The 25,531-nt window shown below is 41.2% G+C and overlaps 2 protein-coding genes across 3 annotated transcripts; both read left to right on the plus strand.

The window, feature by feature from the left end:
* The first annotated feature begins 1,072 nt into the window (after nucleotides 1-1,072).
* hsd3b1 (hydroxy-delta-5-steroid dehydrogenase, 3 beta- and steroid delta-isomerase 1) lies at nucleotides 1,073-8,528 on the plus strand. Its single transcript, XM_034109407.2, has 3 exons — nucleotides 1,073-1,431; nucleotides 2,124-2,288; nucleotides 7,197-8,528. Exons 1-3 carry the CDS (start codon nucleotides 1,281-1,283, stop codon nucleotides 8,003-8,005), a joined length of 1,125 nt encoding a protein of 374 aa, XP_033965298.1. The 5' UTR covers nucleotides 1,073-1,280; the 3' UTR covers nucleotides 8,006-8,528.
* A 772-nt stretch (nucleotides 8,529-9,300) lies between these two features.
* pla1a (phospholipase A1 member A) lies at nucleotides 9,301-25,388 on the plus strand. Of its 2 annotated transcripts, none has more exons than XM_034109964.2 (10): nucleotides 9,301-9,682; nucleotides 10,888-11,116; nucleotides 11,809-12,095; nucleotides 13,465-13,566; nucleotides 14,839-14,931; nucleotides 15,580-15,744; nucleotides 16,933-17,022; nucleotides 17,302-17,407; nucleotides 24,535-24,690; nucleotides 25,246-25,388. In XM_034109964.2, the coding sequence occupies exons 1-10, from the start codon at nucleotides 9,616-9,618 to the stop codon at nucleotides 25,334-25,336; spliced, it is 1,386 nt and encodes a 461-aa protein (XP_033965855.1). In that variant the 5' UTR covers nucleotides 9,301-9,615; the 3' UTR covers nucleotides 25,337-25,388. The 2 variants fall into 2 exon arrangements, with proteins under 2 accessions (XP_033965855.1, XP_033965856.1); XM_034109965.2 differs by having other exon boundaries at nucleotides 9,303-9,682; nucleotides 10,891-11,116.
* The last annotated feature ends 143 nt before the right edge of the window (nucleotides 25,389-25,531 follow it).

Raw genomic sequence — 25,531 nt, forward strand, 5'->3', positions numbered from 1 at the left:
AAGCGTGCAAAAGGAATCACAGCACAGGACTAATTTGCAACCTGAGGGGGAGGGGGTATGAGCCGATAAGCAGGAAACTCTAGGACTAATGAGGCTGATCAGAGCAGGTGTGTGTAATGTGCAGAAAGGGAAAACGCATCCATACTGAGACATACAGTAGGAGCAATGCTTGGATACTTCTATTTGAATTACGGGGGTGTGTCCTTGGTGCAGTGGGTTGTGCGTTGGTGTGGTTCAACAGGTTCAAACCCCACTGCAGTCAGCATGTCGTTGTGTCCCTGAAGACACTTCACCCTAAATTGCTCCTGTGGGGTTGCCCACAGTATTGAGTATGTAAGTCGCTTTGGATAAAAGTGACATGTAATGTAATGTTATGGGTGACATATTATGAAAGACCCACTTTTTCAGTGCTTGTGCACATACATTTTGATATGGTGAGTTTACCCATAAACTGTTGAAATTAGACAAACCCATAAAACATGGATAAAAGAAGCCATTAAGATGTGGCTCCTCTTCCCTCTGCACACCTGGATAAAAACCTAGCTCTGGCTGGTTCTCCACAGTTGCTACCACTCTGTTTTCCATATATTATGATCTCATTTAACGCACTACATCTCAGAGGCAACAATTATCCTTTTTAGCGGACTGAATATGTTTACCTGATTAATACATATCTTAAAAGATGCTTTGTTATAGATTTTCTTTGACTTGTTATACACAAAGCACCGCTAACTGTTACTGTTACTACTTCTACACAGAAAATCAATGCAGGACGTTTTGCACTTGTATTGTATCACCCTTAAAATATCCCAACCTTCTTCCATCAGTCATGAGGAATCATTCATTTTGTAAAGTAGAATTTTTGTTTTTTTAAAAGAACCCAATTATCATGTTTTACTCTGCATCACATGCTGGTTGCGAGTCAGTGTTATTTCCAAAGAGTATACCAGCAGATGTCCTTGGCATTTAAAAGTCCCATCCCATTATTTTGTCTAGCTCCAGAAAGCATCAAAATCCATCCTGTAAAATCAGAGCCCATCCCCTTTTCGTTTTTTTCACACTGCCCTGGAGCAACTAATTACTTTTTCTGGTGAAGTTTGTGAGTTTACAAAAAGTGAAATACTTGAGGCAGGGAGTACATAAGAGTTGTTGTTCTCTCACAAACAGAACTGGAAACATCCAGCCTTTTTTGAGTGTTTTAGCTATCAGAGAGAAGGCTTTAAAAAGGGGTTTCATTGTAAGGGTTTTGTGTCCTGATACTAACAGAGGATTGAGCTGCGATGTCTCTGAGAGGCGAGGTGTGTGTCGTGACGGGAGCTGGAGGGTTTCTGGGGAAGAGGCTGGTGAGGCTGCTGCTGGAGGAGGAGAAGCTGGCTGAGATCCGACTGCTGGACAAACACGTGCAGCCACAGCTTCTACAGTCTCTGGAGGGTAAAACCTGACAAATATATTGTTTGTATTCCTTCTGCAGCAATCTTCAAAATAGGATATATAACCAAATACCTTTAAAAGTATAGAGAGAAGTGTGTCTCTGACAGCAAAGTAAAAATTATTGGATTTACTCTTTTGTACCCTTAATATTATGAGGCTGAAGAACAATTACTTGGCAACGCTTTGTAGTACCAGCTCTTTGATTTTTTTTAAATCTATCTTTCCAAGATCCAATTTAGGGAGCAATTACCGATGAATCATTTTGAAATTAAAAAAGTGATTGATTTGTATTCCTTCTATCTTAACCTCAACTAAACCAGCAGAGATACTTTCTAAAAGGAATGAGTTTAGTTGGTTAATGTCTGTATATGCAACTACTTTAAAATAAATACCGAAGATAATTCTGTAGATGTTTTTTTTTTACAAACTATGTAACGTTAGTCTTAGCACAATCTTAAGCTATGATCCTTAGTGCAATTTAAACGTCTTTAATTTCATCCTATTCAGATCCAATTCTTCTTGCTTCAGTTGATTCAATTGCCTTACATTGTGTTTGTCCTTAGAGCCTCAGATGTGTTATATTGTTTTTACTCTGCTATATTGTGTATTATGTCTACACTTCAATACATTCAGTTTAAATAAAGAATGTGATTTATAGATGAGTGTTAATCAATGAGTGTCTTGTGTGTCAGACTGTCGAGGCGAAACAACGCTGAGTGTTTGTGAGGGAGACATCAGAGACGCTGATTTCCTGAGAAAAAGCTGTCGAGGTGCATCGATCGTCTTCCACGTCGCATCCATTATTGATGTTAATGACTCGGTGGAGTACCGTGAGATATACGGGGTCAATGTCAAAGGTAAGGACAGCACTTTAATTCTTTCACACACAGTGACGTCACGAGCTACCCACAATGCAACACGCGCCATATATATATATATTAGGGCTGTCAAACGATTAACATTTTTAATCAGATTAATCACAGTTTAAAAATTAATTAATCATGATTAATCACCATTCGAACTATGTCCAAAATATGCCATTTATTTATGTATATTGTTGTGGGAATGGAAAGATAAATGAAAGAAGGCGGATATATCCATTTAACATACAGTATGTATGTTTATTATAACATTTTTCTGCGTGTCAAAATGAAAGACAACCCACACACCTATCAATCATCAAACCGTGGGGTCTTAATTCATTACGTGTTGATTTCTATCAACGGGGGAGTACTTCAGGAAAGTCGACAGGGGGGGGGGGGGGGGGGCTAGGGGAGTACTTCGTGACCACAGAGTGTGAACGTTGTGATCAGCTGTTTTAGCGCAGTTCTCCAGTGAAGGGGGGAGTCTCCCTCCGCAGCCGGTTGGCGTAGTTTTGGCACAGTTCCGTTGTACAGACCGACGTTAACAGCAGCCCTGTCTGTGCACACGGAGACCGACTCTGTCGTCCGGTGATCGAACCGCCTTCTGGAAAAGCTTCACAAGTACGTCGGTACGCAAATGCGCTTTGTGACACAAGTGACGGTACGCATTTCAGATTACGCACATAACCTGCGTACCAGTTAGTTATGTGCACCCCTGTACTACAGCAAAAGTATTCTCCGTCGGGACTTCCTGCAACAACACGACGCCGTTATCTTGATTCTGATTGGCCAGAAGACATTATCAAAGATGTTCTATTGAGAAGACGATCACTACGTGACAAAAGTTTTCAAAACCGTGGCTACTGAAATCAATCTTACTAACTGCTGTCTGTGCAATTTACTCCGCGCTAGGTGGCAGACTTTATTTTGCTTACTTTAACATCATTTTTTCATGGTGGGGCTAAGCCATTTCTTGGTATGGGTGTAGCCTACCCCAGCCATACCCTGGCGCTGCCACTGGTGGCACGAATGTTCTACTTTTGACGCCTCACAAGCAGTAGCCAATCAAACCGTGTGTATGTTGGGAGAGCCAGACCGCAGTTATTCCCCATTTTGTCAAAAAATGGAGGAGAAAATGATCGTGGCGGTAGGGAATCACCCGGTTACTCTATGACCAGTCCCTCTTTACATACAGGGATACCAAACCGGAGGAGCGAGGCAGGGGGGAGGTGGCAGAGACAGTGGGGGAAACTGGTAGGTTTTCGCCTGTTTGGGGAGTTTATATCCAGTGTACTTCGTTTGAATGGACAGCTAGCAAGCATAGACAGTATATTTAGCCAGCATGGATGTAGCATGAATGCTTTGCTTTGTATGTCCGGGGCGGGACATTCATGTGATTGGTTGTTGGTCGCGTTGCTCGCGTTGACTCCCCAAGCTCAAGACACGCCCACCGCCAAGCGGCAACGCACGCCGCCGTGTGTAGGGGCCGTTAAAGGTAGGGTAGGTAAGAATGGAGAAACCAGCTCGAGACAAGTGCGCTAGAATTTGAAAGTACGCAGCCGAAAAAAATCTGCACCTTCCTTCAGACTTCCTTACAGAGCCCCTCCTCCAACATCAACACACTCTCACTCCCTAAGCGTCCAATAGCGACGTTTGGTCAGTGTCCGTGGCGTCCAATTGTGACGCTCCTAGGCTCCTTCAGCGTCATAAAGGGACGCAAATAGCTTTCAACTGATTGCAATGTATTCCCATCTGCGTCGGGATTTGACGCTCATGGAAGCACGGCATTCGTTTATGTCGGCTGCCCTTAAAGGCAATGTGAGCGTCCATTCCCAGGAGTAAAGGATGGCAGAAGACACTACACTACCCAGAATCCCCAGCTATCGTTTGGACTACACCATGTGCTCTTGACAAACCCGTGATAGTCCTCAAGCTCTGTGATTGGAGAGTGTGCTCCGAGGGTTACCGAGCCTCGAACAGCACTTGAAATGGGATGGAACCACGGCAGACTGTCCAAAACTGGATTTGAACGGGTCCACCGCGTCCCCCCTCCCCCACCCCGTCCCCAGAACTACACATGCTGGCTATTCTGTTTTCGCAACATGTTCTCTATGGCACGTCTCTACTGGGAGTTGTAGTTTTAAAAGACGTTTTCGTATTTCCCATAATAAGAAGTTGCCAGTATTAAACTGGGTACATCCCTGGAGGTTTAGGGGACAGGAAACCCTCACATTTAAAACATATAATTAATAAATGGGTGAAAATTGCTTGTGCCCATTATGGGCAGTATTAATATATATACCCACATGCCAGCTAAGGTCAGAAGAGCTTTATTTAACAGCTGGTCTTATGTGTGTGACCCCTGTGATAACATTACATTACATTAATTGATAAGCCTGAAACATGCACTTGTCAAGGTTCAGAGGCACATTTTGCAAATATGGCAGTAGCCATCGATCAGCTTAAGATAAGATATACTTTATTGATCCCAAGTTGGAACATTTGCGTTACATCAGCATGTGTAACAGTTAAATATGCAGTTGTGTTTATTTGAAAATCATTTAGTATAATCACACAAATTCTGTGTTTTATATTTAACAATTCTGTGTTCTTTATTTATTGATTGTTCAATACCTGACAAGGCCGGAGATGAAATATCTGCATACATCTTATAAGAGTATAATACATTATGTATAATATCAGTTAAAATAAGTGCTTCAACATAGTTAACATTGCTGGAGGTATGCACACATATTGATAGATGTCTTGTAATGCACTGTTGAGGAACCTGCAACCCAAGTTTTTCATTCAGTGCAGAACTACACCACAGTTGTGTAGGCCTATATGATCTGTCAATAAACCTTAGAAAATCTTGAAATCTTGAAAGGGATGTGCAAAATAGTCATTACATACAGTCTTTAATTAACTATTAGTAGAGAATAACGAGTAATGAATATACTTTATAGAGATCGTATTAATATCTAATAATAAAAATATTGAAATTCAATAACATGCTTTAACCACCAGGTGTCTCTTTATATCATCTGTGCACCTTTATGGTGTAAATACAGCCTATCTACCAATTGGATCAAATATAAAAGTGAGCCGAATTAGTGTTGATACTGCAAGGAGACGTATTGTGTGAAAAGAAATGTAAGATGTTGTTTAATGGCTGATATATTTATGATCCACATCACGTTTTCAGTTCCTCATGTTTGTCTTCTCATCAGGGCTCTATAAATACAGAACTACGGCAGATATGTAATATGTAATGCAGCCGAACCGTGTATTACAATGCCGTTATGTGATGACTTTCAAAGAGAAAAGCAAGCACACTCGGAAAATGGTATTATTATTATTTTAAAAAAATGTTTTCGGTCTGTTTCCGGTATTTGTTAATGACGGTGTGCTCTGAGATGTGAGACTGGAATTGCACAGGGGGGAAATAACGTAGGCTATCTTTAGATGCGGATTTTGTTAAACTAATATGTTTAGGCTGTGGACCAACACTATACATTGACGGGGAAGGGGGTAGCAATAAAGATAACACCATTAAACAGTTTCACAACATAACAGAAATAATATCGATAGCAGCGTCCCTAGCAACCACCTTGGTAACAATGAAAACGTCGCGATTTCCTGAAGTAATCTTAGCAAACTAAAGATCATGTACATCCACTGCACACATCATCTGAAATAACAACTCATATTTCTCGCATCAAATGACATCAAAACGCATTTTAATGGCCAAACTAACTTTAAAATAGGCATTTTCTACCGAGAATAAAACGAATTTCGGCCATGTTTTCTTTTTCTGCAGGGAGAAATTTGAAGATTGTGACATAGACGCCAGCCATCGGAATGAATGGTGAAAAAAACGGGGTTTGTCAAACAGAGCACATGGTGTAGTCCAACGATAGCTGGGGATTCTGGGTAGTGTAGTGTCTTCTGCCATCCTTTACTCAGAACGAATATTTGTTTCTCCGAATCGAAGGGGAAAAATACAAAAGCATTGCACACAATTTAAACCAATCAATGTTGTGTAATTAACAGGGATAATCTGGTGTTTTTTAGTCGATGAGTAGTGCAGATATCACTGTAAAATCAATCGACAGTAACAGGAATACTTACTTCCGGGTGTACAATTCTCCGTTATCCAATGGGAATGGACGCTCACATTGCCTTTAAGGGCAGCCGGCATAAACGAATGCCGTGCTTCCATGAGCGTCAAATCCCGACGCAGATGGGAATACATTGCAATCAGTTGAAAGCTATTTGCGTCCCTTTATGAAGCTGAAGGAGCCTAGGAGCGTCACAATTGGACGCCACGGACACTGACCAAACGTCACTATTGGACGCTTAAGGAGTGAGAGTGTGTTGCCAACACACATGAACGCGCACATGACCAATGAGGGCACGAGATAAGTTAAGGCCATCCAGTTACTTTAGCCGGGCCGGCTCAGATGATTGGTCGTGCTTTTAACAGCGCCACGGCTTCCACAGATGAATTATTTTATGTATTTATTGTCAAAGCATTTCATGTATTCATTGCTGTCGGGATGTTAAGAGCATTCCATGGAATATAACAAAAGTGTTTCTGAAGTGAATTACCTACCCCACCTTTAACTTTTTTGTTGATGTGACGAAAGAAGAAAGATTGTATGGTGGCCCTGAAGGTCAAAACACAATAACAATTTAAAAACACAAAAATATTTGACAAAAAAAAAACTCAAACAAAATGTCAATACAAACTGACAGACAAACTTTTCTGAAAACTTGTATTTTGTCAAATGTTTTTGTGTTTTACGTAATGTTGTGGTGATTTGACCTTCAAGGCCATCGCTCTTCTGAACACCGTGATTTAAAATCTCTTTTAACGTGTATGCACTATTTGTTTGGCAGGAACGCAGCTGCTCCTGGAGGCTTGTGTTCAGGAGAACGTTGTGTCCTTCATCTACACGAGCACCATCGAGGTGATGGGACCAAACTCTAAAGGTGACCCAATATTCAACGGCTGCGAGGACATGGAGTACTCCTGCGCTCTGAAGTTCGCCTACAGCAGGACGAAGCAGGAGGCGGAGCAGCGGACGCTCCAGGCCCACGGAGAGATGCTCCACAACGGGGGCCGCCTGGCCACCTGCGCCCTCAGACCCATGTACATCTACGGGGAGGGCTGCCGCTTCCTGCTGGGCCACATGGGCGACGGCATAAAGAATAAAAACGTTCTTTACCGCATGTCCAAACCAGAAGCTAAAGTGAATCCGGTGTACGTCGGTAACGTGGCTACGGCCCACCTCCAAGCAGCCCGCAGCCTCAAAGATCCACAGAAGAGAAACGCTATCGGAGGAAAGTTTTACTTCATTTCCGACGACACACCACACATAAGTTACTCAGATTTTAACTATGTTGTGATGTCGCCTCTGGGCTTCAACATCCAGGAGAAGCTGATGTTCCCGCTGCTCCTGCTCTACCTGGTGTGCTTCCTGATGGAGATGCTGTGCCTGATGGTCCGACCCGTCGTACGCATCGTGCCACCGCTGAACCGGCAGCTGGTCACCATGTTGAACACGCCCTTCAGCTTCTCCTACCAGAAGGCCAAGGACGACCTGGGATACTCCCCCAGGTTCACGTGGGAGGAGGCCCGCCAACGCACCGTCGAGTGGCTCGCCTCAGAGCTGCCCAGAGAGAGGGAGAGGATAAGGGCAAAGTAATATGAAAATAAGTTTCACATTACTCCATTTCTGAGGTCTTTCCACTGGCTTCCTATCTGTCAAATAATTGATTTCAAAATACTGTTGCTGGTTTCTGAATGGTTTAGGCCCAAAATACATTTCTGATCTACTGCTAAATTATGAACCATGCAGATCTCTCAGGTCTCCTGGTCTGCTTTACTGTATGTCCCCAGATTCAGAACTAAACATGGAGAAGTTTATTATGCTCCAAATATCTGGAACAAACTACCAGAAACTACTCTTACTACTTTTAAATCCAGGCTGAAGACTTTTCTTTTTGCCGCTGCTTTTAATTGATATATCTCACACTGCACTGTAACTTGTATTCATTCGACCTACACATCAAACTGCCTGCACTATTGCTGATACACACATCTGACACCATAATATTTGTTGTTGTTTTTTCCCTTTAGTGTAAATCCTGTCCTGACAATGAATGCATAACTCATGTCTTGTCTAAACTCTTGTCTCACTTCATGTAATAAAAAATGGACTAAATGACTGGCAACTGAAATTCTCACTTATTTTCTCTTACAATTATTACATTTTTATTGTACAATTACTTTACCTTTACAAATACTTAAATACCAGAGAAACACTATTAAACTACCATTAAACGAAATGATTAAATTCCAGTGGGGTAGGTAAGTTTGAGAAACCGGCTCGAGATCGCTAGAATTTGAAAATACACAACCGGAGAAAATCTGCCACTTCCTCACAGAGCCCCTCCTCCAACACACACGAACGCGCACATGACCAATGAGGGCACGAGATAAGTGTGTGCCCCGATGGAAGGCTGACAGGCAGGTAGGCCATCCAATCGGTTGTACTTTTTACAGTATTACGGCTTCGACAGATGACATTTTTGTATGGATTTTTTGTCAAAGCACTTCAGATATTCATTGCTATCGGGGTGTTAAGAGCATTCCATGGAATATAACAAAAAGTGTATCTCGAGCCGGTTTCTGAAACTTACCTACCCCACATTTAAGTAAAAAAAAAACAGTGTCTACTAGTTGTACTGGTCAAGCATTGGAACTCCCAGTATTTGGCAGCATATTTACAAAGAGCATTAAAGCTGAACAATCAATCAGCTAATGATTGATTTCTCAGTGACCCCCCCCCCCTTACTCACTTGCACACACACACAAACACACACGCACACACACAAACAAACAAACACCCGCACACACACACAGTCAGGCCAGAGTCCAGCATTTCAAACAAACGTCCATTGAACACCAATGAGGTCATGGCTTCACCACTTCTTTACAGCTCTGTACAAACCCAGTCTGGGGAAGAAAAAAATACACAGACAAATGTGATGACCGAGCTAAAGGTCGTGGAGCTTTACAGGAAAAATAACCATATGAGGAAACATTTGGATAGTTGTATATGGATTCCTGCTTCGCTTGGTGCCAGATAAAAGCTGTGTTGTGGTTCCAGAGTTACAACACTGCACAGAGCCGGGATTTTCTCAAGCCAAAAGCTGATTTCCATCAACCAATCTGCGGCTAAAGAGAGCGGCTGAGCGCCGTTAAGCACTGACTAAAGCTCCCAGCAGCTTCTCTCCACGCTCACTGCAGAACATGTCTCGGACACACACACCGGTCCTCCTCTGTGTTCTCACTGTGTGCATCACATCTCTGGTGCTGGGTAAGTGAAGAAGCTCATCATGGACATCTTTGTTTACCTTCTTCAGCGCTTTATCTGGTATTTTTTCATCCAATAGCTCAAGGATACATGTAGAGAAAGGGGCTGAGCTTTGTAATTGCCTGTGTAAAAACGTGATTATCATATATTAGAAAATAATGAATAATTTAGAACTGCGTACTGAGTAGGCTACTAGTGTTGTTTATGCTCGACAATAAATGCTGTAGTGTTTTGTTAAGAGTTCTTATATTAGTAAATTCACGATGATACACTGGTAAGAATAAATACCAATATCACATCTATTACAATTAAAAACTATTTTTCCTCACAAAAACATTTGTCTGGGTTTTTGTCATCTGCATTTAAATGTAGTGTTGTTTATTATAAGACATGGGAAGAATATCTTTAAGATTTTCCCTTCACACGACATTTCATATGTGAAGTCAAATACCACTGTCATTATTATAAGTCTTTACGAAACAAAGGTCATGCATAGAGAGCATGTTTCTCAACAAAAACAGATTGATTGAGTAGCTATTGGCTAATTCCCAACTTAGCCTACTTGGTAGGCACACACATAACGATCGACAGACATTACATAATTCACGCTTACAACTGTAAAGCATGGATAAACATATAAATGAATAGTACATTTATGGGTTTCGCTATGAAAATAATTCATACAATTGTTTGCTCAATATCCACCGTTTTATTTTCACCATATGAAAACATTTTTGTGTGTGCGCATAATTTAAGTTCATCTGGACGCAGGAAGTATTTGGATCATTTATATAAGTATAAGTACACTGTAAAAATACAAGTTTGTAATTAAAAATTATACTTAAGTAAAACTAAGTTTGTATAATCAGCAAGTATTTCATGTAAAAGTATCCAATGCAGAAAAAACTAAACAACGGTCTGTTCTCCTTAGCAACTGTCTGCTAGCAAAAATGATCTGTCCTCTGCAATGTCCAAAGTGACCAATCAGATTTGAGTATTCAACTAGACCGTGGGATAAATAAACGTTGTGAAATCTCAGATCAAACGTAAGTCAAGGGTCTTGAACATGATGTCTCCAGTGGCCATAATGACTTGAAGTATGTGGTTTTATTGTCCGAATCTTGAGTTTGCTGTTGTGTGATGCAACATTAAGGAACCCTCAGTACTACACTTGCACATAAAAAAGTAATGATAAGCTTTTCATTGAGCAGGTACAGATGAAGCTCAGAGTGACGATGAGTGTGCCGACCTGAACAACTACACCTTCCTGGAGTACCGGCAGCAGAGAGGCAAGGTGCAGGTTCAGTACCTGCTGCTCACCAGGAGGAACATGGACTGTGCAGAGCGCTTCAGACACGAGTCTCTCTCTGAAACACAGCACCCGCCGACTAACTTCAACATCTCCCGCCCAACTAAGGTCATCATCCACGGCTTCAGGTGGGGAGAGGAAACCTTAAAGACCCTTGGCACTCATCCATCACAATACATGCATGTTTAACTTGTTGGTTAGATTACAACAGTTGGGTTATTTCTCTTGATGCGTTTCTATGTTGAGGTTTAGTTTGTGGTCTTACCACCGTGTTCGGGTCAAATCTGACCTCAATCATAAATATTGTGTTTTACATTTGATTGTGTCAAGGCCTTATGATATCGACAGTTCAGACCAAAGTTAACCGCATGAATTCAAGCTTCACTTTAAAATTGTTAAACTAATATTTAATATTGTTTGCAGGACCAAAACAGCACTGTAAAAGTAACGCTACACAACAACTGGGCATGCACAGCTTTATAAGAACATCCATAACATTCATCTGTTTGCAACTTACAATTATTGATCTAATATATCATATTCCAATTACTTGTATATAGACTCTCCTTGCACTATTGTATCTGTTTTATTGTGTTGCACTGTTGGAGGAGCCTGTGACCTTAGATTTTCATTTATATATCTACAATGCAGCCGTGTACAAATGATAATAAAAGCCTTCGGTCAACCTCAGGCTTCATGCAAGCCATGACAATTGAAATGTGTTTGCTTTGTTTATTGCTTTTATTTCCCTTCTTGCCTTTCCCACATCCTCCTTCCTTGCTCCATACCACCATCTCTCTCCGCCCCCCCCCCCCTGCAGGATTACGGGCAGTAGGCCCACCTGGGTGCGGCTCCTGGCCCGCACGCTGCTGGAGGCCCAGGATGTGAACGTGCTGGTGGTGGACTGGGTCTACTGCGCCTCCTTCGCCTACAACCAGGTGGTGGAGAACTACAAGGAGGCGGCTCTGCAGATCTCCGTGCTCATCAACCAGCTGCAGGAACATGGATGCAAACTGCAGTCCTTCCACTTCATCGGCATCAGTCTGGGGGCGCACGTCGCTGGTTTTGTGGGGACCCTTTTCGAGGGGAAGATAGGACGAATCACAGGTGAGTCTGCACCAAATACATGACACAAATTGGTGCATAAGGAACATGTTGTTGTTCTTTATATATAAAAAAAAATCTGGGTGCCACGTGAGCAGCTTCCTAAGGAGTCCCAGCTAAAGAATGCATGTACAAAGTATGACTCTTGATCCAAGAATGATACAAAATTGCCTCAATAACCATTCTCCCACAATGTAGAGAAACCGCTTTATTCTTAAAGAAACAAACTTAAATATATCCTTATTAGCTGACCAGTTTGATCTAAAAAACCAACATACTAGTGTCCTGTGACCATTTCAGTACTGGAATCGTAAAAAAATCATTTGAGATGCCGTAATTAAAGGTTTGGGAGACCTGTACACCTGTGCTCCACACTTCAATTTGAAGAAGCACCCTTCTTTGTTACATAAATACCCAAACCATGAAGAAAAAACCTCTTGAATATTGCCTGTGAATGTGAAACTCAAAGCTGCCACTCTGCTGCAGAACAACAGGGCAGACAGAGTCTCTCAGAGCCTCTCAGCTGGGAATGTGACTCACTGTGACCTTGGAAGATAATCTGGGCTCTTCAAAGGACAACAGCACTTTGTGAAGAGCCTCTCTGACTCTGCGTACAGACTCATCTCTCTAGGAAACACCAGCTCGCACAACACTCCACTGTTCTCTGGTTTATAACAGGTCTTTTTGTCTGAGTGAGGAGGTTTGAATGAAGGTGAAATGCAGAGACACAGCTGCTGCCTGGAGGCCAGTCATACACAAATAATTATAATATGAATAAGACTAAAGTTAAAAAATAAATAATGATTCATCTTGTCTACGTGTAAAGCGTAGTTTCTAAATGACATTTTGTTTATTTCCGGGATTGTCATGAAGAGTGGGTACATGAAGAGGAAGGGTTACTGAATGCAACATGCAGCAAGACTTCCACTGAAAATATATATAGCAAAAATGAGGAAGATGAAGTCAATGTTTTGTAAGGGAGTCTATTCAGTAATGTCTGACAGTAATTTCCTTTATTTTGTTTTCTGACTGAATCCAAAATAATTCACTGAGAGATATCTCCCATTTCTTTATTTTGAATAAAAGATTTCTTTAAATTAAACCTCTTTATTCTCACAAAGGGACGTAATAAAAACACATCCAGGTGTTTCTGCACGTCAGCAGCAACATAATACTTTATTATAGGTGCAAACAATTTTAGAAAAAAAGGCTCATGGAGAAAAAATGAAGCTGAAGTTGTCATGTTTCTAACTTTGTATTAAAAATGAAGGATATGTAAGTTTGAGTGTGGTAATTCAAACTAAAAATGCAAATGAAGTAAACTAAAGTGCAGTGATGTGTTAGTTTCTAATCCCCTTCTCTGGTCCCGCAGGTCTGGACGTGGCTGGTCCTTTGTTTAAAGGCGCCGACACCTACGACCGCCTCGACCCGTCTGACGCTCTGTTCGTCGAGGCCATCCACACCGACTCTGACTGTGAGACAACTTTCAAATCAAGTTCTGTTTATATAGCACATTTTTAAAACGATTTTTGGTCGAGCCAAAGTGCTGTACATACAATAAAAACACCTTACAACAAATACAACGGCACAAATTAATAAAAATCACACACAGGGAAATGTCAGGAGTCGTGCTCCGCTCTGACTAGAAGGCCAGGGAGAAGAAGTGAGTTTGAGCCTGGTCTTGGGCACTATCAGCAGCAGCTGGTCAGCCGACCTTAAAGCTCAGCCCATTTAGTGCTTTAAAAACAAATAAAAGCGAATTGGAAGCCAGTGTAGTGATTCCAGAATTGGGGTGATATGGTCACGCTTTATTTCACTTACATCACACAAAGCCAAATAGAATTAGGCTAAATCGCCAACCAAAATACTGAAGTACACATGAACCATCATGTCTTCAAGTGTGTTTACAATACAGAAAGCATATGATTCCTCCATGTCAAAAAGGTCACCAGGATACAGTTCAACTCTTGAGATTCAAGCATAGTTTATTGTCATGTTGCAACGCAGGGATCAGTAGAGCCTGGTGTATTTATTGTAAGCAAGAAACACATTACAAAACAAAGCAGAACAAAAAGACGAGTACATCTCTTGTATTTAAATATTGAATGCAGTACATTTTGAATAAGAGGAAAGATGAGCCGTTATTTTTCCCGAGAGCAGTGATTCTCAAATGGGGGTACGTGAGATTAAAAATAAATAAAAAGATTAATTTAAAAAATACCATGCATGATTACAAAAATAATCTTAGTACAATAAGTTAAATAGAAAATGTAATTTAAATAAAATATTCCTAGAGCCACTAAGGGGGTCCTCATATAAACATGTCAGATTTGTGTATTGTATTTTATAGTTTTTCATAATATATCCTTTTGTTCATTGGCTTGTTAAACACATATTACTTCAATTGAAAAACTCCTTGGAAAAATCTGTTAATTTGTTTTTGTTATAGTCTGTTTTTCATGCATAAAGATGAAAATATCTTTAGTTTGTTGTAATTCAAGCACGAAGGAGTTAATAAATCACACACTGATGGAACATCACTATATTGTAATTATTTATATAGGATTTTTCTATCAAAAATGTCCGGGGTTAGTCAGGGGGTACTTGGCTGAGAAAATGTTTCAAAGGGGGTACATTACTGAAAAAGGTTTGGGAAGCACTGCCCTAGAGGGTACATTTGGAAAGCAATGGTCATGGACAAAGTAAATAAAGTATTTAACGATTATCATCATTTGCATATCATCAGATTTTGGGATTTCCATTTCTGTCGGTCATGTGGATTTCTTCCTGAACGGAGGGAAAGATCAGACGGGATGTGCTCGCTCCAAGTTCAGCTCAGGTAAGATGACACTCACTTAAACCAGAGGTAAATAAACTCAACGTGGGTACAGGTTTAATGTACTTTACTCAAGTACTTACATGTTCTGCTACTGTATACTTTGTAGATTCAGCTTCATGTAATCAAAAACTATATTTAGCTTTACAATTATGCAATAAGATAACTTGTTTGATCCTAGGGGAGAATTCATATGTTACTGAGCAGTCTCTCAAAACATTGAAATGAGCCCTATCGCCACATTGTAATCATGCATCAAAAGTCATACTCCAGTCATATCTGAAATGGGACATTGACATTCATACACTTTAATTTTAAATGTATTTTATCGCTAATGCTTTTTCAATTTGACTCTAAAGTTGTAATATCGGACTCTTAGTTTATAAATAGTTTTAACATATGTATTGCCTATTTTATTTAAGGAGCTAAGCAGTTATTCCACCATTGATTTAAAACCTACAAGGTTGAGTATCTGAAAAGGAAAGCTTTGATTGTTGTTTTATCTCCAGAAATGTGCCTTTTATCATCAAGAAGTCATGATTAAAAATTCAATAATGGATCCCAGTTTTACACATTTAAATAACTCTTACTTCCTGCAGACATGTAGCTGCCTGAGTGTTTGAGTGTCGTCACTTCCTGTCTCTCCCTCAGTGTTTGGTTATGTGCTGTGTGACCACATGAGGGCGATCTACGTCTACATGAGCGCGCTGAACGGCTCGTGCCCGCTGGTGGGGGTCCCGTGCTTCAGTTACGAGGACTTCCTGCAGGGACGCTGCCTGACCTGTGACGCCTTCAATGGCAAATGTCCCACTATAGGTGAGGAAGCAGGATGTGCTGCTTTTATATCGCTTTTTATTATTTTCTGCATTGTTATTCATATTTATTCATCTTTATCTGACGTGAACTCTTCAAACATGATGCTTCTGACCAGGTGGAAAGTAACTAAGTAATAATAATAATACATGAAACTTATATAGCGCTTTCCTAAAAACAGAAAAGATGGGGGGGGGGGGGGTATGGTCAGAGGTTGAATGTTGAAGTACATTTACTCAAGAACTTAAGTAACATTTAGAGGTACTTGACTTTATTTTCGAATCATTCTACTTTATACTTTTACTCCATTTCATTTTGTGGGCAAATGTTGTACTTCTGACTTGATTTGACATTTTTCTATTCTACTTTGCAGATTGTTATTTGTACAGAACTATAAATCATGAAATATTATTTTTTGGTTGAGCTACCTGGCAGTCTTAGTAATGTGTCGATAATTATAATACAATCATTTCACATATGATTCTGAAATTAGCCACACTGCATATTTTTACAAATGGTACTTAAGTATTGTTTACCATTTTGAATGTTGGACTTAGAGTATTTTAACACTGTTATAATGCTACTTTTTCTTAGGTAAAATATTTGAGCACTTCTCCCACCTCTGACATTTGTTTAGTTTTATTGTTTCTTATAATGTGTTTTTATATTGTACTACTCCACGTGGCCCCTGGGGACATGCGTTTTGAATTTAGAACTTGTGGAGGATCATCACTGTGCTGGGGTGAAAGAGTATGTAGATGTTTCCATCAGAGTGTGGAGGAACAGACATCGTATAGTTTAACAATGGTTATGTTTGTTTCGTCCTCTGTTAAGTCTCAGTATCACCAGCAGGTATGACGTCAGCGTCTTATCGTACAACCCCCTGGCACACGCACTGATACAGAGACACAGTTATCTACATGGGCCCTTTTTATGTGTGCTGTTAAATCTGACATATAATGCGACTCTAAATCGTGTGTGTGTGTGTGTGTGTGTGTGTGTGTGTGTGCGTGTGTGTGTGTGTGTGTGTGTGTGTGTGTGTGTGTGTGTGTGTGTGTGTGTGTGTGTGTGTGTGTGTGTGTGTGTGTGTGTGTGTTGTGTGTGTGTGTGTGTGTGTGTGTGTGTGTGTGTGTGTGTGTGTGTGTGTGTGTGTGTGTGTGTGTGTGTGTGCGTGTGTGTGTGTGTGTCCAGGTTTATCAGAAAACAGTGGGATCTCCATATCTCCGTTACCCAAAGAGCAGAAGCTTTTCCTCCTCACGACTTCTTCATCACCTTTCTGTAGTGAGTATCTGAACCAATTTAGTGGCACAATGATGTTAATGATAAATTAATTCTGTCATTTGATCTTGATCTATGCCAGGGCTGTGTGGGTTTGGTTTATGTCTGTCTTTCCCCCCCGTAATTATACACTTCAAACGCAGATTTTAGCATTATTTTAAGTTTTAAAGGCCACTTTTAATACTCTGTTTCATATTGTGTCCTACTTTAGAGTTTTTATATTTTTCGGGAAGATGTTGAAGATCAGTAGCCTACTTAATACATGTCTCTCTCTGTGCTCAGCTCATCAGATCCTGCTGCAGGTGGAGGTTTCTCCTCTGGATAAGAGCGCTGAGGTGGAGATGACGCTGGTGACGGAGAACCAGGGGACCGAGCAGAAGCTCCCGCTGTGAGTACAACATCTGCAACTGTGGAGGAAATTCTTAACCTGTTAAGCCCGAAGGTCCCGCCGGCGGGTACTTTCGTTTTTTTTTTCACGACACTGTGTCTTGGGGATCTTAATATTTAAGAACCTATTAATGTGTTATACCAGATTAACGGGAATAATCTCAGCTAACTGACGATACAAACCATTTTTACCAAAACAAAACTCAAGTCTCATAAGAAGCATCTAAATGACCCGAGCGAAAAATGCTAACCTATTACTGCACCGATACTCACTCCTAGCTCCCTTATTACTTATCCTAGGTGCACATCCAACATATCTTTTATGATCGCAAGGAGACACAGAATCTAACGGTGCCCACCTCAACACTGAAAGATACAAACTCGCGACCTTATCAACAAAAACGTACATCAAAACAAGTGGCGCTAGATAGCCTAAAACGCTAACATGTTTTACCTTGGTTTTGTCTGGTCTAAACTGGTCTTCAATGGCATTAAAACGATGGTGTAGTTAATCCATAGGTTAATCCAATGTGTCTGTGTCCCCTTTGAAATGTTCTGATAATCCATAAGCAATAAAACAGCTTTTCCGTTGCTTGATATAGCTTGCCTTAGAGGGGAGAAATATCATTTTACATACATTTTACATATTTCTCCCCTCTAAGGCAAGCTAGCATGCGCAGAGAGGCTACCATTTAATTTTTTTTAACATGAGAGTCTATGGGACGATTTCCCTTCGATTCTATTGGCTCTAACGGTAAGAGATGTCACATGTCAAAATCGAACAAGGAGGGCCAGAGATACGGAAAATCCACCCAAATGGCCCCAGAAGAGGTTTTTGCTAAATCTGTCTAAAAAGGTCAAATATCACTTGTTTTGCATCAATCTTGATACAGGGTACTTATTATATGTTGTACTTTGGATTCCTAAAGCTTTTAGTCTACTAACCCATCATCCAAGGTTAGTTTTCACTATAAGTACAAAATGTTTTTTGGACGGACTATAATTTACAGTTTTTTACCATGTTACATTACATTGCATTTAGCTGACGCTTTTATCCAAAGCGACTTACAATAAGTACATTCGACCAGGAAGACACAACTTTGAAGAAAACAGAATCATATAAGTACATCAGGTTTCATAGAGGCAAACATTTCAAGTGCTACTCAACTGGCTTTAGATAAGCCAGTCCTTTATTAGTATATAAGTGCTCTGTTAGCAGTTCTTTGTTAGTAATGCTATCGCTCGAGGTGGAGTCGAAAGAGATGAGTTTTCAGTCCGCGCCGGAAGATGTGCAGGCTTTCTGCTGTCCTGATGTCAATGGGGAGCTCATTCCACCATTTTGGAGCCAGGATAGCAAACCCACGTGTTTTTGCTGATGGGAACTTGGGTCCCCCTCGCAGCGAGTCGTTTGGCTGATGCAGAGCGTAGTGCACGCGCTGGGGTATACAGTTTAACCATGTCCTGGATATAGGAAGGGCCAGATCCATTCGCAGCATGGTACGCAAGTACCAGTGTCTTGAAGTGGATTCTAGCAGTTACCGGAAGCCAGTGAAGGCAGCGGAGGAGCGGAGTGGTGTGGGAAAATTTAGGAAGGTTGAAGACCAGACGAGCCGCTGCATTCTGGATGAGCTGCAGAGGTCGGATGGCACATGCAGGTAGACCAGCCAGGAGGGAGTTGCAGTAGTCTAGGCGTGAGGTGACGAGAGCCTGGACCAGAACCTGCGTGGCTTTCTGGGTCAGCTGGGGACGTATCTTCCTGATGTTGTAAAGCGTGTATCTGCAGCAACGGGTTGGAGCAGCGATGTTTGCAGTGAAGGACAGGTTGTTATCTAGGATCACACCCAGATTCCTTGCAGTCTGAGTCGGGGAAACAACAGAGGTACGGATGTTGATTGTCAGGTCAAGAGTGGGACAATCTTTTCCCGGAAGAAAAAGCAGTTCAATCTTGTCATGGTTGACATCCACTGAGAGATGTCAGCTAGACAAGCAGAGATACATGCGACGACCTGGGTCTCTGAGCGGGGACAGGACAGAATTAATTGGGTGTCGTCAGCGTAGCAGTGGTATGAAAAACCATGCGGGCTAATGACTGAACCGAGCGAGTTTGTGTACAGGGAGAAGAGGAGGGGACCAAGAACAGAGCCCTGAGGGACCCCTGTAGTTAATTGACAAGGGTCGGACTCGGACCCTCTCCAAGTTATCCTGTAGGTACGGTCTTTGAGGTATGAGGTGAGGAGGGAAAGTGCAGAGCCTGAAACTCCAAGTTCTTGGAGAGTGCGAAGGAGGATCTGATGGTTCACCGTGTCGAATGCAGCAGACAGGTCCAACAGGATGAGGACAGAGGAGAGGGATGCTGCTTTGGCAGTGTGCAGTTCCTCAGAGACAGCAAGGAGGGCAGTTTCTGTGGAGTGACCTGCCTTGAAACCAGACTGGTACGGATCCAGAAGGTTGTTCTGATGGAGATAACAGGAGAGTTGTTTAAAGACAGCGCGTTCAAGTGTTTTAGACAGGAACGGGAGTAGAGAGGCAGGCCTGTAGTTTATAACATCAGACGAGTTGAGAGTGGGTTTCTTTAGGAGAGGGTTTACTCTTGCCTCCTTGAGACTGTTTGGAAAGTGACCAGAAGTTAGAGAAGTGTTGATGAAATGGGAGAGAAACGGTAGAATATCAGGAGCGATAGTCTGAAGGAGGTTTGAAGGGATAGGGTCCAGAGGACAGGTGGTAGGGCGGGCAGAGGTAATGAGGGTAAGAACCTCACTTGGAGAGAGAGGGGAAAAGGAGGTCAGTGTGCGGGTGGAAGGAGGATCTGGTGACCCAGCGGTGAGTAAAGGTGTGTCAGAAAAAGAAGAGCGAATATCATCAACCTTTTTTTCAAAGTGGTTAACAAAGTCGCTTGACAGAAGTGAGAAGGGGGAAGGGGCTTTGGGGGGGTCCAAGAGGGTGGAGAAGATAGAAAATAGTTTTTTGGGATTGGAATAGGAAGATTGGATCTTATCTTGAAAGAAAGTGCTTTTTGCCTGAGAGATCGAAGCAGAGAAAGAGGAGAGGAGAGCCTGATAGGTTAGGAGGTCGTCATGTTTGGATTTCCACCGTTTCCGCTCTGCTGCCCGAAGGACGGTTCCATTAGCACGCAGTGCATCATTTAGCCAGGGAGCAGGAGGGGACTGAAGAGCCTGCCGAGATGTGAGAGGACAGAGAGAGTCTAGAGAGGATGAGAGAGTAGAGAGGAGAGTTTCTGCAGCAGAGTTTGGAGGCAGGAGTTGGAACGAGCGGCTGCAATGCATTGTGGGGCAGCATTTTCTCCTCTCCTTTCGTCAAGGGAGGTCCAGTGGTTCCTAAACTAAAGGAGGTTATAAAGGAAGTTTGAAACCTCCTTTCCTTTCATTTGGAGAATTGGGCTGAAGTCGAATAGTCCATTTAGCTTAGGAACCTTCCTAAAGGAGTGAAATGACCCGGAAGTCCCTCAGTGGCAGCCATGATAAGTGCCGTTCGAATTCTCTAGAATGATGAGAATGATAGGAAAGGAGGTTTCAAACTTCCTTTATAACCTCCTTTAGCTTAGGAACCACTGGACCTCCCTAACCGACAGGAGAAGCGAAAATGCTGCCCCACAATGCCTTGCAGCCGCAGCATTTGCCGTCACTCAACAGTCGGCCGTTCACGGAAACAACCGATTATGACCGAGAAATTATATCATGAAAGTTACGGTGCTTATTAAGCTTTTTAAAACATAGGTGGTAAGTTGCCAAAGTGCTTTGTTTTGAACGTTCATCAGTATTATAATCAAAGAGAGAAATATGAACGTTAGTTTTCACTGAAGTTATCAAATAAAGTCAACATTTCAGTCTTTACTGAGCTGTGTGGGGGTTGTTCAACTTTTAAAAGATGTTTGAATGGTGATATACACAGTGATAGATGTTAAGGACTAACGTTTATAATAAATACATCTGTATTGATTTTAAGATCTTTAGTTCATACAATCATACGTATTGGGATCATTTGTATTAATGTGGACCGGAGGGAGAGGGTGACGAGCATAAGTTTCACTTTCCTTTTTTATTTCAATTCCAACTTTTGGTCATGAAGAATATGTTTCTCTGTTGTCCACGTTCATAAAGCAAAGCAGCAGCATCAGAGCACGGTGCAGAGTCTCTAGATGAGTCCCTCGTTCTTATTGAACATCCATGTTGTAGTCCGCTGTATAGAAAACTGTGGTTTCCATAGTTTCCCCACAGCAGCAGACGCACACAATGACGTCCGCTGGCGCATCATAAACACGTCGTATAGTGAAAGTGCATTCGGATTCTCTAAAGTACCGCAGTCTCTTCTCCTAAGTCCTTTTGAATTCTCCTATCCACTATCCCTTAACCCCGTGACGCTTCACTCAGAGGTCAAGGAATAGACGATAGGGTTAGAATTTAGGAGCTGATTTTTAAACTATCCGACTGCAGCCTTGGAACGGCACTTAACATGGCTGCCACTGATGTACTTCCGGGTCATTTCACTTGGTTAGGAAGGTTCCTAAGCTAAATGGACTATTGGAACGCAACCTGTATGTTTTTAAATGATTATATGATCATTTGACGATAGTAACCACACTATTTTATTCACTTTTATACAAGTTTTGCAGATTGCACAGTAGCAAAACCACTTCATCTCATCCTCATCCACAATCCCTATTACTAAATCAAACCTAAAGTATGTGACTGAATTTCCCCACGGAGATTAATAAAATGTCCATCTTATCTTATGTGATTCCATGCACAAAAAAGTTACAGCACTGGTTTTTGGGTCACAGCATGTGACCCAAAAACCAGAAAAGCTGAGCAGGCAGATTTATTTTTAAGGAGATGTTGTAGTGCCGAGAGATTGGGAGTCAGAGGCGGTGCAATGAAGGTGCAAAACGGAACTTTATTTGAGAGCAGCTACGGTCATGTTGTCCGGTTGCAGTCCGGGAAGAAGAGAGAGAAGTCAGGAGGGCACACAACATAAACACATAACATGTCCGTGTGGGAACAATACCCCCAACTGTAGTTCCATGTATGAATTATGAACCCAGTGTATAAATAGGTGGTCACCACAATGTATTGTATGTTTCACAGTAAAAAGGCCCGGCAGGTGCAGCTGCACATAGTGTAACAGAAACATTTTCATCATACCGCAGAGATGGAGTACTCGAGTGCCGATGTTCGGGACGACTCGGACTAGCGCACTGATTGACGCGACTTGGACTTGGACTCGTGAATTCTCGCGCACGATGACTTGGACTCGGACTTGTGAATTTCCCCCCCCACGATGACTCGGACTCGACTTGTACATTGACGCTCCGACTTGGACTCGGACTCGAGCAAGTTTTCTCTGGAGTCTGATGTCCTCTATCCTGGCTTGTGCACCTGTGAGGCGAGTTCACGTACTGGCCCCCGCTCTTCCAGTCTAAACATGTCTAGGACACACCCCGCATCATGCTGTGCTTTCACACATTCTGCTTCCACATTGGAAAAGAGCAGCGCAAAATGCTTGTTATGTTATGTGGAAACAAGATTGAAGAGAAGGCTCCGTAACACATTACTCGAAGGATCGAGTTCAGACATATAGGCTGTCTTGAACACTATCATCAGAGTAACGTGATCTAATCAATAAATAAAGATTCAGCCATAACACGAAAGCACATGGCTACTTAACATGCAGAATGACGTCATTTTGCATGCTAAGTAGCCATGTGCTTTCTGGCAAAACTGATTTAACCGGTAAAAGTTCCTTCAAAATAAGAGTCCTGATCTTATTACTATCAAAATAAAAGTGCAAAACGAAAACTTTACCATAGGAAAATATTGGCATACAAATATAATCACTTCTCTAAAAGTTAACTCATTTTAAATATAGTTGGACATATCAAAGGTCATTTACAATATTAATATTAGTAATAAGCTTTATATTTGTAGCACCTATTACAAGAATTGTAGCCAAACTCGCTTCACAGCAGTTCAATAGACAGATTAGTATAACATGACAGGATAAAAGCAATGTAGAGGAGCAGCTACATTTCAACACATATATCCACGAAGATTAATACATGAAGACTTGTGACTCGGACTTGACTTGGACTCAAACACAGGTAATGATGACTCGGCTCGACTCGGACACTCCTTGGGTGACTCGGACTTGGACTCGCGGACTCGACTACGACTCTCCCTTGGTGACTCGGACTTGGACTCGGACTCGAAGAGTGGTGACTCGAGAGTGACTTAGACTGTGTATGAACAGGTTCACTTGAGTCCTTACATACTGTAGATATAGATACTTACAAAAGATTATTGTAAAATTAGGCTAGCAAATCATATTATTCAGTATTTCGTTACATCGTTATTTAATATTTTAAATATTACACAATGTATTTTAGCCATAATTGTTTTTGTATGCGGTTTATTTATTTGTAACATAATATTTCCTTGCTTACTATACTATATATCCCATCCATATCATACTATATTAGGTAAATATGTTACAGATTGTTTCCTATATTAAGCATGTATTGCATTTATTAAGTTAAAGGTGTACCCTTGTCATGTTAGGGTTATTAAAGAAGTAGACGTTTAAAATATGGAGCCAGTTTTAGTTACTATAGTACTGTAGTATCATATCCGCATATCATGTGTTTTTCTTATATACATGGTAACTATATATGAAGTATAAAGTAGCATAACGTGGAACTATTAAAAAAATAAGTACCTCTTTGTACTTTTCTACAACATTAAAAGGAACAATATTACATGTCACTTGTTAGACGCTTTTATCCAAAGCGACTTACAATACTGTGGGCAATGGAGCCGTTTTGCGCAATGAGTGATTTGTTTTTTAAAGTTAACTTGAGGAAAGGATCTACATTTTCGCTACTGGTTTATGTGTTTGTATTACAAAGTGAAACATTTAATAATACGAAGAACTGTTGAGTGTGTTTCACATTGTTAAATCAAAACGAGTGAGAGCGCAGTCAGTTGTAGTTATTTATTTAAGTAATAAACACAGTAGTAAATAAATGTCCTCCTGAGTGATGAATGTTTATTAACTTAAAATGTGAGTCTGGCCTTGTGTGATTATGACAACATTGTTTACATGTGTGTGTTTCAGTCGGAAAGACACAACGGTGTACAGCGTGGTGTTGTCTCACCCCTTCGCTCTGTGTGAGATCAACTCCATGAAGATAAAGAACACTGGAAATCGCTTCTACAGGCAGGGAGACATCCACGTGAAGTCTGTCTGCCTCTCAGAGATCCCCTCACAAAGGTACACGCACACCCACACACACACCAGTGGTGGATTGTAACCATAGGTACAACATAAGCTACTTGACATGAGTAATTACATTTATATAACTCTATACATAAACTCCACTACATTTCAGGCATATATTGTAGTTTTTACATGACAACATTTTGTTTTGGTAATTTTCAGATCACAATTATTTTTGTAAATTCTTGTCCTGTGAAAGCAGGTATCTCCAGATGTGTTCTCTAAAAGGGCCCTATTGTGCTCATTTTCTGGTGTGTCTCTCTCTACTGATGCATGTGTACATGCTTTGTACAAGTGCTCTATTGTTCTCATTCTGCCTGTGCTGCAGCACTAAAACCTATACAACACACTACAGGAAAGAGACAACTCCAAAAAGCATAATAGACCCTTTTCTGTTGAAGTTTGAAAATAAAAACAAATGCAATACTTGTGAAGTTCTATTTTGACTGAAGATGTGTTGTTGAATACTTCCTCATCTGTTATTTAACATTATAATTGTTTTCTGCTTTAAAGAAAAGGTTAGAAATGTAGACTATATCTCTGTTTCAGCCGAGAGGAGCCGCTGTGTGTGAACAACATCGACATCAGACGCGGAGCTCCGTGGTCACATGACTTTGTGCAGGTGTGTGGCTCCTCCTGAAGAAATTAGACCTTCTCTTGAAATATGCTTTTAATAAAAAACACTCGGTTCATATTGTGAAGTCCCCCATCTGTTCCACATTTTCTCCACCTTAGAATCAGCCAAAGAACCGCAGCTCTGAAATGTTATCTGGTTAGTTACAATATCTATAATCGGGTATTAGGATGCTCAAGGTTTCTGATATATTTTCTTACA

The sequence above is a fragment of the Pseudochaenichthys georgianus genome, chromosome 21, assembly GCF_902827115.2.
Source record: "Pseudochaenichthys georgianus chromosome 21, fPseGeo1.2, whole genome shotgun sequence".
Taxonomy (NCBI): domain Eukaryota; kingdom Metazoa; phylum Chordata; class Actinopteri; order Perciformes; family Channichthyidae; genus Pseudochaenichthys; species Pseudochaenichthys georgianus.